The 17,422-nt window shown below is 37.8% G+C and overlaps 1 protein-coding gene and 1 non-coding gene across 35 annotated transcripts in view; both read right to left on the bottom strand.

The window, feature by feature from the left end:
• Positions 1–17,422, bottom strand: part of CLASP2 (cytoplasmic linker associated protein 2) — a 177,671-nt gene that overhangs the window by 75,239 nt on the left and 85,010 nt on the right. For all 34 annotated transcript variants that reach the window (XM_045297466.1, XM_045297471.1, XM_045297467.1 and 31 more), the window contains 5 exons: positions 16,331–16,410; positions 14,493–14,585; positions 8,862–9,007; positions 5,008–5,143; positions 2,519–2,589 (listed from right to left, as the gene is read on the bottom strand). In XM_045297466.1, the coding sequence (XP_045153401.1) occupies positions 2,519–2,589; positions 5,008–5,143; positions 8,862–9,007; positions 14,493–14,585; positions 16,331–16,410 (526 nt within the window). The remainder of the gene's footprint in view (positions 1–2,518; positions 2,590–5,007; positions 5,144–8,861; positions 9,008–14,492; positions 14,586–16,330; positions 16,411–17,422) is intronic.
• On the bottom strand, positions 7,696–7,802 carry LOC115872204. Its single transcript, XR_004047736.1, has one exon. It is a non-coding gene; the product is annotated as a U6 spliceosomal RNA (small nuclear RNA).

Below are 17,422 nucleotides of genomic sequence, written 5' to 3'. Positions count from 1 at the left end.
TATTTAACATTAAACAATGGGATAGTAGTCATCTGCTTCTCACTGTAGGGTAGTGGTTCTCAACCTTGCAATTGCTGCAATCCTTTAATACAGTTCCTCATGTTGTGGTGAGCCCCACCAACCATAAAATAATATTCATTGCTACTTCATAACTGTAATTTTGCTGTTATGAATTGGGCAGCCCCTGTAAAGGGTTGTTGACCCCCAAAGGGGTCACGACCCACAGATTGAGAACCTCTGCTATAGGACGTTTCCATTTTAAGCCCAAGGGAGCATTTCAGTTCCTTTAATTTGCTACAGGTGTGTTTAAAACATGGTAAAGTTCAGTTTACTCAATGCAATTTGGATCCCCCTGATGTGGTGCATGAGGGATGCTGTATTTCTTGAAAGGGCAGAGTCCACAGTCCTGGTTGTTTGTAGCACATGGCCTGGGTCACCAAGGGCTAGACAGAAACTAGGTCAGAAGTGCTCAATTGTGAACATAATACTGGTGTATGTTCCCCTTGAAGGTCTATATAAGTAATGTTGTGTTTCCCCCAATGGCAGGTTGCCACACCTGGTTTACCTACCAACAGAAGCAACATCACCTTCTTCGAGACAGATATGACCCAAGCCTTCCACCCTTTCCCCCATTTTTAGACTTGAATTCCCATTAAGGTTCACTGAGCAACCTTGTAGTGTTGACTTGGGGTGACTGCAGAATAGTGCTCTATGATAAGGAACTGAATGGTCTTCTCCCTCTTCCCCTAGGAAGAGAAGCTGACCTAAAGTGAGACCTCCTCTATCAAAGTAATTTTTAAGATGTACAAACAAGAGGGTGATATATAGATCAAGAGCATTAAGCAGGCAGACCACCTCGTTGCTTGGAATTCCGAATTAGAAAATTTTATGGCCTGAGAACAGATGCCTGCCTTTGTCTTGGTGTTTTTCGTTATAGCAGTGATTTCATACAACATTTGCCCTTTGGTAATTGACTAACTCAGCTGTCTGTGCTTTAAAAATAACTATTCTTGGGCTGAAAGGTGATCTTCAGGAATGGGTTTAGTTCCCAGTTTGATGATGTCTAAGGCGCACAGTTTTGGGTGTCCACCAATCTCTTTATCAGACTAGTAAGTATGGGCTTTCTTTTTTTTTTTTTAATCATTTTATTAGGGGCTCATATAACTCTTATCACAATCCATACATACATCAATTGTGTAAAGCACATTTGTACATTCATTGCAGTATGGGCTTTCTTAAGATTTTCAAATTTCCTTCTACATTTTGCTTCCACTTTGACCAGGACCTTTTATTGTGAATTATACTTAAAAACACTAGACAACACACATTTCAACATTATACTTAGGAGTGGAGGGATTTAAAGCAATAAAACTGCCCCCCAAAAAGCACAGAATATGTGGCACTAAGCAAACTATGGCAAGGACACATGATTTGAAGAAGCGCCGTGAAACAAGAAGGGAGAGTGCTGCTGTACTCAGTGTCCACGGGGAAGTCCACTTTGGACAACTCAAACTCTACAGCACATGCCTACAAATAACCCCAAAGGCATACTGAAGAGCGCTGATTTTACAGGAAAAAGTTGGTGGGGGGGAGGGGGGAGTGAGTCTGCAAACCGAGAGAACAAACAATGAGACTTGACCGTAATTACCCATTGGCCACCCTTTCAGTTCATTATTCTATACATATTCGGAAAAGAGAAACAGTAGAACTTGTCTGAGACCAGACAAAGTAATGGAGTGACTCAGAATTCAGCCCCAAGCACTTGACACAGCCTCCCTCATTCATACCTAGTTGTCAAACTTTGTGCCAACACCTTAAATAACTTCATCTCCTTCAGCTATCATTGCAGCTCTAGTGCAGACTCTGGTCTCTGTCTTACCTGAGTTCAAACAGTTTTTTTAAAAAAAATTAAACTAATCTCCCCCACTGGTCCTTAAAAACTACAATAAAACCCAGATTGGATGATGTTATCACTAAAACTTAACAACTGTCAAAGGCTCCCATAAATGCCAGAATTCCTCTGATTGCTGTTCAAAGTTTTTCACATTCTGACATCAATTAGCCCCTTTTCTTGCTAAAAATCTTCCCCGTGCTCCCTCCCTTGGGGCTCTGAAAGTCTCTGTAGCATGCAACATAGCTATCCATCTCCACTTAGGTTATTGTACCCCTCTCCTTTCCCTACATCTTGCTCCTGTACTTATTTCAATCATTTCTCCCCGTTTTCAGAGCAATCTTATGATGCATTTCCTGACTCGCACTTTGATATATTACTATTTCGCCAGTTATTTTCCTCAACATAAGAAGACAAAATAAAATAATTAATCATTATAGTCTATTCTTGTGTTTTCACTTACATAATACGCAAATTGTATTATGGTTTTGGAAAGCAAGAAATTAGTGACAAATTGCACCAGATTAAAAATGAAAGGCAATGCAACATTATAATTATATTTTTTTAAAAGGCAATGCAAAATTATAATTATATTTAAAAAAAATTTTTTTCCGGACCAGAACTTACCTCCTTACAGGAACTGATTTTGATGTACAATTGCTTGTTATTAAAGGTATGAGTCTTGGTACATGAGTATGCTGAAAAAGATATTTTTTAAAATGTTGGAAGATATGATTTTCACAAAATCCTGCCTCACATTCAAATATTTAACTTAGAACAGGGCAGTAAGAGCATAGAATCACATTCAGAAAGAAATCAAAGGCAGTCTAGAATAATGTTTTACCAAGGTAAAGTAATTGAGTAATTATAATATAGCTTCAAAGGAAAAAAAAAACTGATTGTTACATTGCCAAAAAGTATTGCTACAAAATCATTTATAAAGTTATTATTCTCAATATATCCTTTATTTCAATGTCCTCCATATAGGTCTATACACTTCTGAAGGTAGTGCTTCCATCTCTCTCACCCTAACCAAGAGAATTCTGCAAACTTTGATTAAGCCTCATCAAATGGCTGAATTTCCATCTTTGAGGGACTGAAATAATGTTTATTCCAATGTTTGAGATTTTGGTGCGGGGTGGGGTGAGAAGTCTGAAGGAGACAAATCAGGGCTACAAGGTAGATGGAGTAAGATTCCCCAATGTAAATCTCATAGGACTGTTGTTGCTATCCTCAAAGAATGAGCAAGAGGTGCATGGTCCTGATGGGACAAACTTGCTCAGTCCAGTTGTCCTGGTCTTTTCCACACCAGTACAGTTTGCAGTTTTGTAGAACTTCTTCCTAATAAGGCTCCATGATTTGGCCGTGTCCTTCCAGAAAATCTACGACGATTATCTCTTTGGAATCCTCAAAATCAGAAATTACCATAGCTTTTTGAGTTGACTTCTCTGCTTGGAAGTGAACTGACCCACAGATCACCCTGCAAGTTACTGTTTGGCTGGACTATTTTGTGAAGGCATTCAAATGCACTCTAACTCTTCGCGTCCTGGCGGACTCGCCAAAAATAAACAAACAAACAAAATGTACTCAAACTGTGATAAGTGTATTACTAAGAGAACTTATCTGCAGCATCCACTGATTACAGGGACATCTTTAAACACACTTTGGAATAAACTCATGCCACACGATAACTAAAACTCTAGTATACACTATCAGGCTACAGACATTGTAGAGGAGAACACTGAAAGGTGGGGAAGATTCATTTTTTAAGTTTGTTCTTTTGGGCATGTTCAAGATAAATACAATAAGATATATTTAAAATGTGCCTGCCGTCTTTCATTATTATCTGTAACACCTGTGCTTTTATACACATGTGTATAGGTAGATACATATAAGCAAGCCAATAAATAAAAAACCCAACCTTACTTCCATTGAGTCAAATCCACTCATACAACCCTACAGGACAAAGTGGAACTGCCCCTGTGGGTTTCTGAGACTATAAATCTTTACGGGAGAAGAAAAGTTCATTTTCTCCTTCTGATCAGTTGATAAACTTGAACTGCTGGCTATGTTATTAGCAATCCAACATATAACCCACTATATCAGTGGTTCTCAAACTTCTTAATGCCGTGGCCCTCTAATACAGTTCCTCATGTTGTGGTGACCCCCCAATCATAAAATTATTTTCTTTTTTAATTATTATTTTTAAAAATTTTCTTTAATCATTTTATTGGGGCTCGTACAACTCATCACAATCCATATATCCATCCATTGTGTCAAGCACATTTGTTGCCATCATCATTATCAAAACATATGCTTTCTACTCAAGCCCTTGGTATCTGCTCATTTTTCCCTTCCCTCCCCCGCTGCCCTCTCCCTCCATAAAATTATTTTCGTTGCTACTTCATAACTGTAATTTTGCTAGTTATGAATTGGGCGACCCCTGTGAAAGGGTCATTTAACACCCCCCCTCAAAGGGGTCACGACCCTCAGGTTGAGAGCTACTGCACTATATTACCAGGGGTCCTCATTTATACATGCATTTATCAATAATGTAAAAATGTATTAAATTATAGAAGCATGTTACTTTAAAATCTTCTGTATTACTTAAATGTTCTATATTGAGCGTGTACTACTTTAATTATCGGGAAGAAAATTAAACAGCTCTTGTCCTTTAGGGGTTAAAAAATAAAATTTCTAGTGGTTTATTTACCACCATCTCTCACTGTCATCAAGCAGATTCTGACTCACAGAGACACTACTGGACAGAGTAGAACTACAAAGTGGAACTACTGGGTTTCCCAGTGTGTAAAGCTTGATAGAAACAATGACACATCTTTCTCCAGCATTGGGTTCAAACCGCCAACCACTTACTTGCCAGCTGGGTGTTTAACAGGGCTCATGGTGAATTACTTAAACCTACTTCCATTGAGTTGATTCTGTCTCATGAGGACCATAAATGGGTTTCTCTGGAGCACACAGTCTCATCACTTTCCCTTGGGGGTTTGCACCACCAATGTTGTTTAGCAGTACAATGCCTAACTCACAGCCCCACAGGGTGCCTTAGGGACTCAGTCCATCTACAGAAAAAGAAGAAAGGAAGGGCAAGAGCTTACCCGAATGATGAATCTAATTGCTGCACACCCAGATGTTGCCATGACTTTTGCACTATTGGGGACGAGATTGAAAAGCGTAGGTACAATAGCTTCAGCGCCGTGATCAAACTTGTTTCCCAAAACTGTTGAAAGATGGCTACAAAAGAAGTATAAAATAAATATATATATATATATATGTATATATATATAAATAAAAGTAGTTTAACACTAAATATAGATAGGATCATAAAAATTTTAAATAATTTTTAAGGAATTAGTTCACGAATTTTTATTGTAATTATCTATATTGACAGAAAGCAAAAGAGAATAAGTACAAACATTAACACATCTTGTTTTAAATATTCCTAAAAATATATATTTTTCTCTACATACCATTTGTTTGAAAAGCAAAAATCTTTAATTTTGATGAAGCCTAATTTATCCATTTTCTATTTTCTTTCGGGGTTAGTGTGTGTTCAGAGTCCTAGCTTAAAACATCTACACCTTAATTAAAAATTGTGAAGATTTTCTATTATGTGTTATTCTACAAGTTTTATAGTGTTTAAACTTTTATCTTTAGGTCTGTGATGTATTTCAAGCTACTTTTTGTGCATGCTATAATGTAAGGCAGAGGTTACTCTCCCACCCACCTATGCATATTAAATTGTTCTAACAACATTTCTGAAAAGACTTGTCTTACTCAACTAAATTACTCTGGTTTTTTGTCAAAACTTATTAACCACTGTGGGGGGAGGTCAGATGCTCAGGCATCCTCCCTGAAGGTGCCAGACTGTAGTGGGCCTGACTCCCTGCTGTTAAAGAGAATGAACAGGCCTGCAGTCATCTATTTGGTTCCTGTAGGTGGAGTTCACACCCTACTGATAAAAGTCTCTATCAGTTGAGCCAGGAACAGGTCAAGCAGGCTTTGTGACATCCAAAGTTAGGCTGCCATCCTATATCTAGGATTCGCCCATCTTGCCACATGTACACCCCCAATCCCTCCTCTTCCAATTGCGTGGATGTCCTTAGACCACACCCTCTCACTGCTGTATAACCTATAGTGCAACTCCTTCCTGTGACATATGACTTTACCTGTAATTAGTGGGCTTGCACGCCCCCAAAAGGTATATAGGCCTGGGTTAGCAATAAAGAGCGCTCACTCGCTGCTCTCTCTTGCCCCTCTCCCTTGTTCCCTTTCCCATCCTCCTTCCCTCCCCACTCTCTCCAAGTGGGTCACCAGCAAGGCTGAGGTGAGCAATGTTACCATGTAATGTGTCTGACTGCATTATTGTAATATCTTTTCTATCGCTCATGCTCTGGATGACTTTAATATAATATTTATATATCTCAATTGTGCTTACTGAACCCGAGGTTAGTGGTGGGGGGCACCCCCCTTACATAATACTACAAACCACATATGTACAGATTTATTTCTAGATTTGGTTCACCTGAACTAGATGTCTGCGTTCATTTCAATAGCATACAGGTAGTCCCCAGGTAATCCAAGTTGTTCCAAAAAGTGAGCAATATGATACCATGAGCCGCTCCTTGGGGGTAAGACGGGCTTTCTACTCCCATACACAGCTGCAGTCTCAGAAACTCAGAGGGGCACTTCTATTCCGTCCTGTAGGGTCGCTATGAGTCAGCATCGACTAAATGGCAGTGAGTTTGGGGTTTTGGTAGTTAGTTCCCAAGTAATGAACGTCTGACAGTCAATTCCTCCCTGCCCTTTAATGCAGGATCTAACCAGTTCTGTCATGGCCAATAAAGCAGAACAGGAATGGACCACATTTTACAACGTGGGTGATTTGGCACAAACAGAACAGGAAAAATGAAGAGTCAAGGCCCTAGGATGGAAGACGCTGAAGGACCGTGAGTTCTTTCAAACGTCTAATGTGTGAGTGGATGACTGGTAGGACAGTAAAAGGACGCACATATCCAAAGCAGCTCAAACACCATCTCTGAACGAGGCGTTGTCATTTTTTAATTCCTGCTTTAATGTTGCGTAAATCTGTCCTAACTTTGAATAGACAGGACCATCCTTACTAACAACAAATTGCAGCCCAACGTGTACCGACTATGGAGTCGATACCAACTCATAGCGATCCTATAGGAGAGGGTAGAACTAAATGTGCCTGTGAGTTTCCGAGGCTGTAACTTTTTTTAAAAAAATCACTTTATCGGGGGCTCATACAACTCTTATCACAATCCATACATACATCCATTATCTCAAATCACATTTGTACATATGTTGCCAGCATCGTTTTCAAAGCATTTCTTTCTACTTTAGTCCTTGATATAGGCTCCTCATTTTTTCCCCTCCCTCATGGACCCTTGATAATTTATTTTTTCATGTCTTGCGCTGTCCAATGTCTCTCCCCATCACTTTGTCTGCTGTCCATCCCCCTAGGAGGGGATTATAGGTAGGTCATTGTGATCTGTTCTCCCTTTCTCCCCCCACCTCCTTCTTACCCTCCTGGTATGGTCACTCTCAATATTGGTCCCGAGGGGTTTATCTGTCCTACATTCCCTGTGTTTTAAGCTTGTATCCATGTACACGCTCTGGTCTAGCCAGATTTGTAAGGTAGAATTAGGGTCATGATAGTAGGGGGAGGAAGCCTTAAGGAACCAGAGGAAAGCTGTATGTTTCCTCAGTGCTACAGAGGCTGTAGCTCTTCTTTTTTTTTCTTTAAATCTCTCTCTCTTTTTTAAACTATGGGACGCTTCACGAATTTGCATGTCTTCCTTGCTCGGGGGCTGTGCTAATCTTCGTTGTATTGTTCCAATTTTAGTATATGTGCTGCCGAAGCAAACACAAGCTGTAACTCTTTTATGGGAGTAGAAACCCCATGTTTCTCCCTTTTGCATTAAAGCAAGGTTAAAATTATGAATTGTATGCTTCTATTCTAGGCAGAGGTCTCATACATAACCCCAGCGATGGTGGTATTAACCTCCATAATAAGTCTTCAAATTGGGTTGTCTGAATCTGTTTGTTAATTTATTAAAAAACTTGTTGGACCTTTGATAGGGGTGGCAATGAATCAACGTGCCAATAATGTTTTAAAGTCTTTATCTATTAAAGTACATAATTTGTCATGTGCTAAATTGACACATGGTACCTGGATGTTATCTTTTAATTACCTGTCCAGTATTATTTTCATATCTTACATGATCTGCTGTCTCCCTTCACTCGTTTCTGTTATTCATCCCCCTCGGGGAAGGGGGGAGAAATAGAATTTTTACACAAATTTTTTGAAGCCTGGCCTTCTAAAATCTTGATTAAAAATTGATAGTGAACACTTTTAATTTGCTCATTATCTTAAAAGTTCTGCTCATATAACAATGTTTAGTTTGGGAGTGAGAATTTAAGTGTTCTTTTATTGTATAATGGAAGACTACAAAGGTACAGAGAAAATTTAGATTTGGCAAGTTAAAGATGCACAGTACAATTCTAGATAATTGCTAAAATACCAAAAGTAAAGTGTTTAACAGCCCAGCTCATGAAGAGAACGTGAAATATCTAAAGCTCTCAGAGACATTCGTTTTCTTATACTTGTGAGGTTTGACGATTAGAGCTCCACCAGTAGGTTTTGGAAAAATAAACACATTTGAAGGCTGGCATTAAGAACTGTTGAAAGAGATGACTAACATCTTTGTATGAAAATATTTTGGCAACACTTACTAAAATAAAATCATACCTACTCTTTGCTCAACAAGCCCACTTTAAAAATAATTTTTGAATAATAACGTGATTTCAGGATCATACGCAAGCTTTTTAGGGTGATTTTGCTGCTGCTGTACTTATTGACCACTGAACTGATCCGAGTACTAAATACATCCAGAAAAGATGAGCATCTCACAAAGAAGACACTTACGCTACGGTGATGCAAGCTTCTCTAACCACCTGGGACCGAAGATCCTTCGCTGAAAGTTTCAGGGCACCATCCAATAAGCGCAGATGTTGGAAGAAGCAATCATACTGTGCAGCTCCAGCAACGAGCAATGACCGAATTTTCTTAAGCTACAACAGAGCGAATTTTCATGATTGACATAAAAGGTGGCACTGCACAAGGAGGATGAAGATAAGCAACCTAAGCAAAATTTTAAAATTAAATTAAACACATCTAATGGTTTCAGACATTTAGTAGCACTAGATACGTCATATAAATAACTTAAACTAACAGGAGAAGAGCCTTCCGGAAAAGAAGATTGCAGATTACTCACCTGCACAATGATAGATGGAGTACATAAGTAGATAAGTACACTTTACAGTTTTAAGGAGGTCATTTTACTGTGGTAAAACACATGCAACATAAACTTACCATTGTAAAAAATTTTAAGTATACAGTTAGGTCCCATTAAGTATACGTACAATGCCATGCAACAATTACCACTATCTAGCATGGGAAACTAATTTTAGGTGGCCAAATTTGTACACCATATTCATCCAGAAGCATCAGTACAAACTCAAAGTAAGACTCGAACTTTAAGACTAAGAATTAAACAATCAGCATGTCTATGCTTAAGCATGATCAGACTCAATTTGTGAAACAAATAGTGCTCTCGATGCATACCCTCAGCATTACTTTTTCGTGCAGGAGTACCAAATATTCTTCACATAAATATCATATATACATAATAAAATTACATTAATCAAAAAAGACGCACAAAAGTATCTGTGCCCACACAAAAGTATCTGTGCTAAAATTTGTCTATAAAAATCATTATCAGGTACAAATTTACATTAATATCATGAGGTTTCCTAAAACTTTAATTTCCTAAAACATGTAAGAATAAAAACAACATGCTGTAAATACTATGAACAAATTGGAATGAATAATATTTATGTAACTTTGGGGTATAGGAGAGACACAGAGTCATGGTGGCACAATGGTTAAGCACTCACCAACTGAGAAAGATGAGGCAGTCTGCTTCAGTAAACACCTACAGCTTTGGAAATTCTTCAGGGCAGTTAGACTGTGTCCTACAGGGTCACTCAGAGCTGTATTTTGGACCTCATGGACTTGTTTTAATTTTCTTCAGCTTTAACACGAACTTACATATTGATCAATTGATAGCTGGTTCTACTGCCAGCCCCTGTCCTGGTTTTAGCTTTAGTCAGACCCTGGCCGATATTGAGCTTCTCAATTATCTTTTTCCACAGATGCAGTCAATTTGATTTCTGTATATTCCATCTGGAGAAATCCATGTGCACAGATAGCTCTTTGTGTTGTTCAAAAATAGGTATTTGCTACGAACAAGGTCATTGGACTTGTAAAATTCTATCCTGAGTTCCCAGCTTCATTTCTATCACCAAGTCTGTATTTTCCAGCTACTGTTTCTTCCTGTTTCCAACTTTTGCATTTTATTGACCAATAATTATCAATATATCTTGATTGTGTTTGATCATTGTGGTAGTTACATAATGTGGTGTCAATTTGAGGATGAGTATACGGGTGGAGTCTAGACTGTCAGTCCAGATATAGCCAATGAGGCCTCTGTGTGGACATGGCCTTCTCCTGAGGATTCTGGGAACTCCTGTATTTCCTCCTTGGCAGTGGGATGCACTCTCCCTCAGCTCACTTCCAGAGAGACAATGTAAGTGACAAGACACATGGAACTACACTAGTGCTCTGAGCTGGAGTTACCATGTGGAGACCCCTGCCAGCACTGAGATGCCTCTACCCACACTGGATCCACAAGACTTCCTACCCACTGGCCTGTGATCGTCCTGCATTTAGCGTTATTGCATGTGCTTCGTGAGTCTGAAGAGAACATATGGGCTGATAACGGACTTATGAACTTGATCTGGACTGGGTTGGGATGTTTTATCACTATTCAATTGCTCATGTATATAAAGCTCTTTCTTATACAAAAAAAAAAAAAGAATGGATCAGAGGGCAGTGGGTTTGGTTTATACAGGAATGAGAAAACATTAAAAAGACAAAAATTCTAGAAGGCATATGAATAAGGTTAACTTTAAATTGGGCAAAAGAAATATGAAAATGTGATCAATTTTACTGGCAGATCTACAAATACAAGTTACAATAATGATATATCATCCCTGCCCCGCATCAGATTGGAAAAAGTTAAAGACTTGTAGTATCCAATATTAGCAAAAACCAACCAAACAAAAAATCTCTCAAACAATGTAAGCAAGATTATGAATGACTCAGAGCTTTGCTGAAATATTTTGGCAGTAAAACAAAATCGCATTTATGCTTTAACCTACAACCCACATTTTAAAATCTAATCTAAAAAAATAAACACAATTGTTACAAATGTACACTAGGAAACGTGCTGCAACATTTAAAAAATAGAAAACAAAACTCCCATAAAAGACCAACTAAAAAGGAAATGACTTAATAATTGACACATTACCTTTGAACTACAGACTACAGGCACATGCTCACCTGCATTCAATAAGAAGACAAGTTTGTTTTTTAATTTTTGAATATAATCTTTATTCTTGAACTCATTATTATTAATTTTCCATTCTCCCACCACCACAACCTCCTCTGTCATAACCCTAAGGAACTGTTAGTCTAGTACTTTACTCTATTTTTTTAAATCATTTTATTGGGGGCTCGTACAGCTCATATCACAATCCATACATCCATCCATTGTGTCAAGCACATTTGTACACATGTTGCCATCATCATTTTCAAAACATTTTCTTTCTACTTCAGCCCTTAGTATCAGGTCATTTTTATCCCTCCACCATGCACCCTTGATAATTTACAATTTATTTTCCCTCCATGTCTTACACCGACCTATGTCTCCCTTCACCCACTTTTCTGTTGTTCGCCCCCCTGGGAGGGGGTTATATATAGATCATTGTGATTGGTTCCCCATTCACACACACCTTACCCTTACCCTCTTGGTATCGCTACTCTCATTATTGGTCCTGAGGGGTTTACCTGTCCTGGATTCTGTTTCCAGCTCTTATCTGTACCAGTGTACATGCTTTGGTCTAGCCGGATTTGTAAGGTAGAATTGCGGTCAAGATAGTGGGGGTTAGAGAGCATTCAAGAACTAGAAGACAGCTCTATGTTTTATGGGTGCTATACTGTACGCTGACTGGCTCGTCTCTTCCTTGTGACCCTTCTGTAAGGGGATGATGTACAAATATTATATGGCAGCGGCATTTTTTTTCCCCTACCCCCAAAAGGAACGAAGGAACCCTGGTGGCATTGTGGTTACACATTGGGCTGCTAAATGCAAGGTCAGCATTTTGAATCCACCAGCCTCTCCAAAGACAAGACTATCTGCTCCTGTAAAGAGTCTCTGTGAGTCAGAATAAACTTGATGTAAATAGTTTGGTAGTTACTACATGCCTGATAGCTTACCTTTTAAGGTATACTGAGTAGGCATGATTTGTTAAGTGAAAAGAAGCACGTTACTAAGTAATGTATCCAGTAAGATCCCATCTGTTGTTATAAAGAGGGTGGGGGGGGGGAGAACTGTTTATGTATTTATTTATGTTAGAGTACATATACCTCAAAAAGGATCTATTTAAAAATGAAAGCATTTATTTACTTAAACCAAATGAAGCCCACTGCAGGTGAGCCTGTTCTAACTCATAAAGACCCCACAAAGACAGGGTCATACAGTTCCTTAGGTTTCCAAGACTTTACATCTTTATGGAAGCAGACGGCATCACCTTTCTGTTGCAGAGGGGCAGGTGGACTTGTTAGCAGCCTGGAGGGAACTCAATGCACCAGACCAAGCTCTTTATTTCCTTTTTGCGCAGGAAAAAAGAGCCAATTCCACTGCCATCGAATTGATTCTGACTCATAGTGACCCTATAAGAGGTTTCTGAGGCTGTAAACTTTTACAGGGCAGGTGGTCTCCTCTTTCTCCTACAGCATGCCTAGTGGGTTTGAGCTGTGGACCTTTCTGTCAGCAGCCCGATGTTTACTTGGCTGTGCCACTAGTGCTCCGTTATTTTCTTAATAGGAATAAATATTATTTTTTCGTTTTATAATCTTCTGAAATTCCATTTAATGCAATGAGCCAGGGCCATTTTTCTAATTAAAAAAAAAAAAAGGATTAAAAGTCCATCAGCTGTTTCCAAACAGGTAATTTCAAAATAAAACCTAAAGCCTCAAGCACAAAGTCCAAGTTATAACTGACAACATTCAAGATGTCAAGAATCTCCACAGATCACCAGCAACAAAAGTCTGTATCAGACTAGTCTCAGAACTAAATGAAGACTGACAAGTTATATTTAACAAATAGGAGCAACAAATTCCCTGTTAAAAGCAGGAATTTTACATTTTAAGATACGTAGACGTAACAAACGGAAGAGGAAAACTGACCACGGTGTCAAAGGCCATTCCAATTTTATTCATCAACATGGCAATATTCAGTCAGCTCAATTCGGGAGGTTTCAAATGAAACCCATTTTCTAGGGTCTTGGGGATTCTGATACTCACTTGGAAATTTACATGTAAATTTGTCAAACTCACAGATTTTAAAATAATCCTTTTGCAAATGAATTTTTTTTTAAATTTCCTGAAGTGTTTTCCTTGAGGAATTTAGGCTAAATATAAGCATTCTTAATTCAAGGGCCAGATTTTCTATTTTTTTCTGTAACAAGTGAGAAATATGTACCACAAAAGCTAAGACTTCAAGCTACTGTGAACTTATATTAATACTAATATTCAACTCCCAGAGGCAATGTGCACTGCTCCACTGGCCATCCTGATCACAGGAATGTGGGGAAGCCCTGATGGATGACAACGCAACAGCCCCATGGAGGTCGTGCACTTTCAGGGTCCACAAGGAAAATGAAAAGGCTAAGTCCTCGCTGTGCCATGGTTAGTGCGCGATTATTAAAAAGCTGGCGATTCAAGCCCACCCAACAGCACTATGGGAAAAAATGCCTGCAGATCTGTTTTCATAAAGATTATCATCAAGTAAAGTGCACAGTACAGTTCTAATGCACGCGGTCATCAGTTGGAATCGAGTGGGTGGCAATGAATTTGAATTTTTGGTTTTGATACAGAGGCGAACAAGGGGATGGATGGCTTCTATCTGGTCAGCAAGACCAGAATGAGAATGGACTGTGAGATCAAACTGACAACAGCAACTTGAAAGACTGGGAGGACCCTTCGGAGACGCTGAGTGGACGTTAACAGGGGAAGAACGACTTCAAAAAGGAGGGTGAGCATGGCCGCAGAGCTCACAGAACGCAATCCATGTCACTGAGCTGTCCGTGTAGACACGGATGAATCGGTGTATGTGCTGCGGTGTACTCTTGCAACAACAATAAAAATACAATAAATCATTACAAAAAAATCTGACCCTCAATCAGAAAATGCTAGGCCATCTTATATCCTGTATTGTTTCCATATGCTTTTCAGAAAGACATCTCACTCAATAGACTTTTTCATAACTGGACATCAGAGACTACTATTAATGAATTTCTGTATTATAAAAAATGTTGAAAAAATAAGCATTGGCAAAAAAGACAAAATAAGAAAAAATAATAATAAACTTACTGCATTGGCACGCTGATCCCAATCATGTTTGTCATCTGACAAAATTTCCCTGATTTTATTTAGTGTTTCTTCGAGTTCTCGACTAGAATAGATCTTAAAGAAAAGATTCAGAATTATAACATAATTTCTTGACATAAATAACAGCAAAATTATACCCAGATTTTTAAAATAGCTTTTCAAGTAGTAAGGTTACTTTATTATTATTTCATCAAGAAAGACATTAAATTATAGGTAATATTTTAAAATATCTTGTCTTTTTATTTTGCCTATTTCTTTCTCCCATTTACTATTTTCCTTGTTAAGAACTTTAAATGTTTTCTTAAAATGCTTTGTAATTTAAAAACGACATGTGAGCATTCAGATAATTAATAAATATAGGGCTAATTTCTCAAAATAACATCAGGTATACAACATAGGTTATTGCATTCATACACTTACTACAAATAATTGATAAAATGCTAAAGGATGCGTTTTAAGTTAGACTTGTGTTTTGTTTGTACCCTCTTCCCTCCAGTGTCACGTAGCCAGGACAGCCACATGCTTTCTTCCTCTGGAGCCAATTGTCAAGCAGCTAGATGCCATTATTCTTTCATTCATTCAACAAATATTTACCTAATTGGCGTGTACTATGCTAGGTATTAGGGAAACTAACTAACGAGCAAAAACCCTCTAAGTATGAGCTAATATTTCTATTTTAAGATGAAAAAACTTAGTAACTGCTCCAGGGCTCCACAGTATGGCGGTCAGCTTACAAATTCAGACAACAGTGGGAAGACGTCCAGGTCAGTATAGAGCAATAATTAGGAGGCCGTCCTGAGAGGACCGATCATATAAGTGAATATCACATGAAGGCACATCAAGTGGCACTTATTGAAGACATGTGGGTCAGTCTCTCCTTTAAAGAACTGTAAAATCTGACTCAGCTTTACTTAAGGTAAGGATTTGAAGAAAGTCTCTAAGAGCATGAAGTTAAGGATTTAGAGATCTTGTTGCTTATGAAAAGTGTTCCCCAGGCATAATGGAAGATGCGGAACATTTGCAAGGTGGAAGCTTGGGATGGGTGATGGAAGGTTAGCTGTTAAAAAAAAGTACTAAATAAAATATGAAACAACGCCTTCCATATAACTGAATAGACCTTGGCATCAGGGATATCCTTCATGTTACTAGGGTGACAACTTTCATTGAACAATAAAAACTGTTCAAATTCAGTATGTTTTACTGTTGCTCCTCTAACACGAATCTTTTCCTTGTAAGAGAGACCTATAGAATACAAAAGGAAATAAAGGGCAAGGAATATGTTTTTCCTTTTATTAAGAAAACTAATTAATATGTAAAACATCACAAATATAGGCCCAACAAAGAGATAATATAATACAACCAAGGCAGAAAAGTCTCTAAATCTTTCCAACAACTTTAAGATCTAGGTAAGTGAAACTGCTTATAGGACAGTTTTCTTTCTTTCAAAGACCCAAAAAAGTAATATAAACGGTCAAAGATGGTTGCCAAAGATAGTTTGTGGGAGATAAAACTGGTTTAAACCATCCTACAGAGTAACATTGAATTTTAACCCTGCGACTTGATATTCTACACAGAAACTTATACACATAATTTAGACTATATGTATATTAAGAATCTTCATTGCAGCACAGTGCAGAATAGCAAAATGTTCACTGAAAGCATCACTTAAATATCAAATAGTCCCAACCAATGACAACTGAGTAATAATAAATATTTTATTTATGTAGTTATTTAAGAAGAATAAGCAACAAAAATAATTATATAAACAGGCATGCAAGCAATACACATGGGTAGTAATGCCATTAAGCTAAGTTTCTTACTTGAATAGAAGGAACGTCAGTAAAAGCTTTAATAAAATCATCTTCGTCAACTGCTCCAGCACCGCCTTCCTTAGATGCACCTGAAAATTTTAAGATAATTGATTTTTTAATGTAAATTTAAAATATTTTACCATAAAGAACATAATATATAACCCTTTCAATATGACCAAAATTATCATTTTAAAGAACATTCTATTTTACAAAAAGGGTAGTATTATATTTCCAACACCTATTTGATAACTCTTAAAAATTTATTTTCTCTTGGAAAAGAACTCATGTACTTTTTATCCCTAGATTGAGTCTTGGAGGATACAAGTGGTATTTAACTGTTGAACTCAATTTTATATACAAAGGGGTTTTAAAAAGTGCGTGAAAACTTTCAATACCATTTAATTTCATTTTTCCATAAATATAATGAATGTCCCTGGGATTTCTTCATGTTAAGAATTTAAAATAAAAAAACAAAAAAACAAGCAAGAAAGAATCTAACAATCAAAATGAACTTAAGTTATACAAGACATCCATCCCCCTTCTAGAGACAATGGACTTAAAATCCTCTAAGCACATCCCCAATGAAGCTTTAACATCTGCCAAAGGAAATAGTTACACTTAAAAATTGGATTTGAAAAATTAACATCATAATACAGAAATATTAACATCTGTAAAAGTTCAACTTAAAAATAAAAAGAAACACAAGCAAAGAACTTGGAGAGATTTAACAGCAGCAAGAAATGGACTGCCTAACATCCCAACATGAAATTGTACAGCAATATAAAACTTCAAATTAAAAGTAAAAACAATAAATTTAATGATCTGAAGAGGGAATGAATGCAAACTTGATTTTAAAAATTCAAATAATAAAAGGGTTAAATAAATCACAAAGCTACCCAAGGGGAGGGTATTGTTTCTATCTCCACAGGGAAAGAGGGACCAGACTTCAACCCAGTGCTCCAAGATGTGAATGCAACATGCCTGCATGGAGTAGGAAACCAGTGGAGGGGTGTGAGGGGCTGGCCCCAATCACAACTACGTGGACACCTGCCCCTCCCCCCAGAAGAATTTATTTCAGAGGACAGCACTGAATCTGCAGCT

Source organism: Echinops telfairi, unplaced genomic scaffold (assembly GCF_000313985.2).
Source record: "Echinops telfairi isolate 266 unplaced genomic scaffold, ASM31398v2 ScPeMD7_7420;HRSCAF=8458, whole genome shotgun sequence".
Lineage (NCBI taxonomy): Eukaryota > Metazoa > Chordata > Mammalia > Afrosoricida > Tenrecidae > Echinops > Echinops telfairi.
The sequence above is the reverse complement of the archived record's forward strand: the minus strand, read 5'-3'. Positions and strand labels throughout refer to the sequence as shown.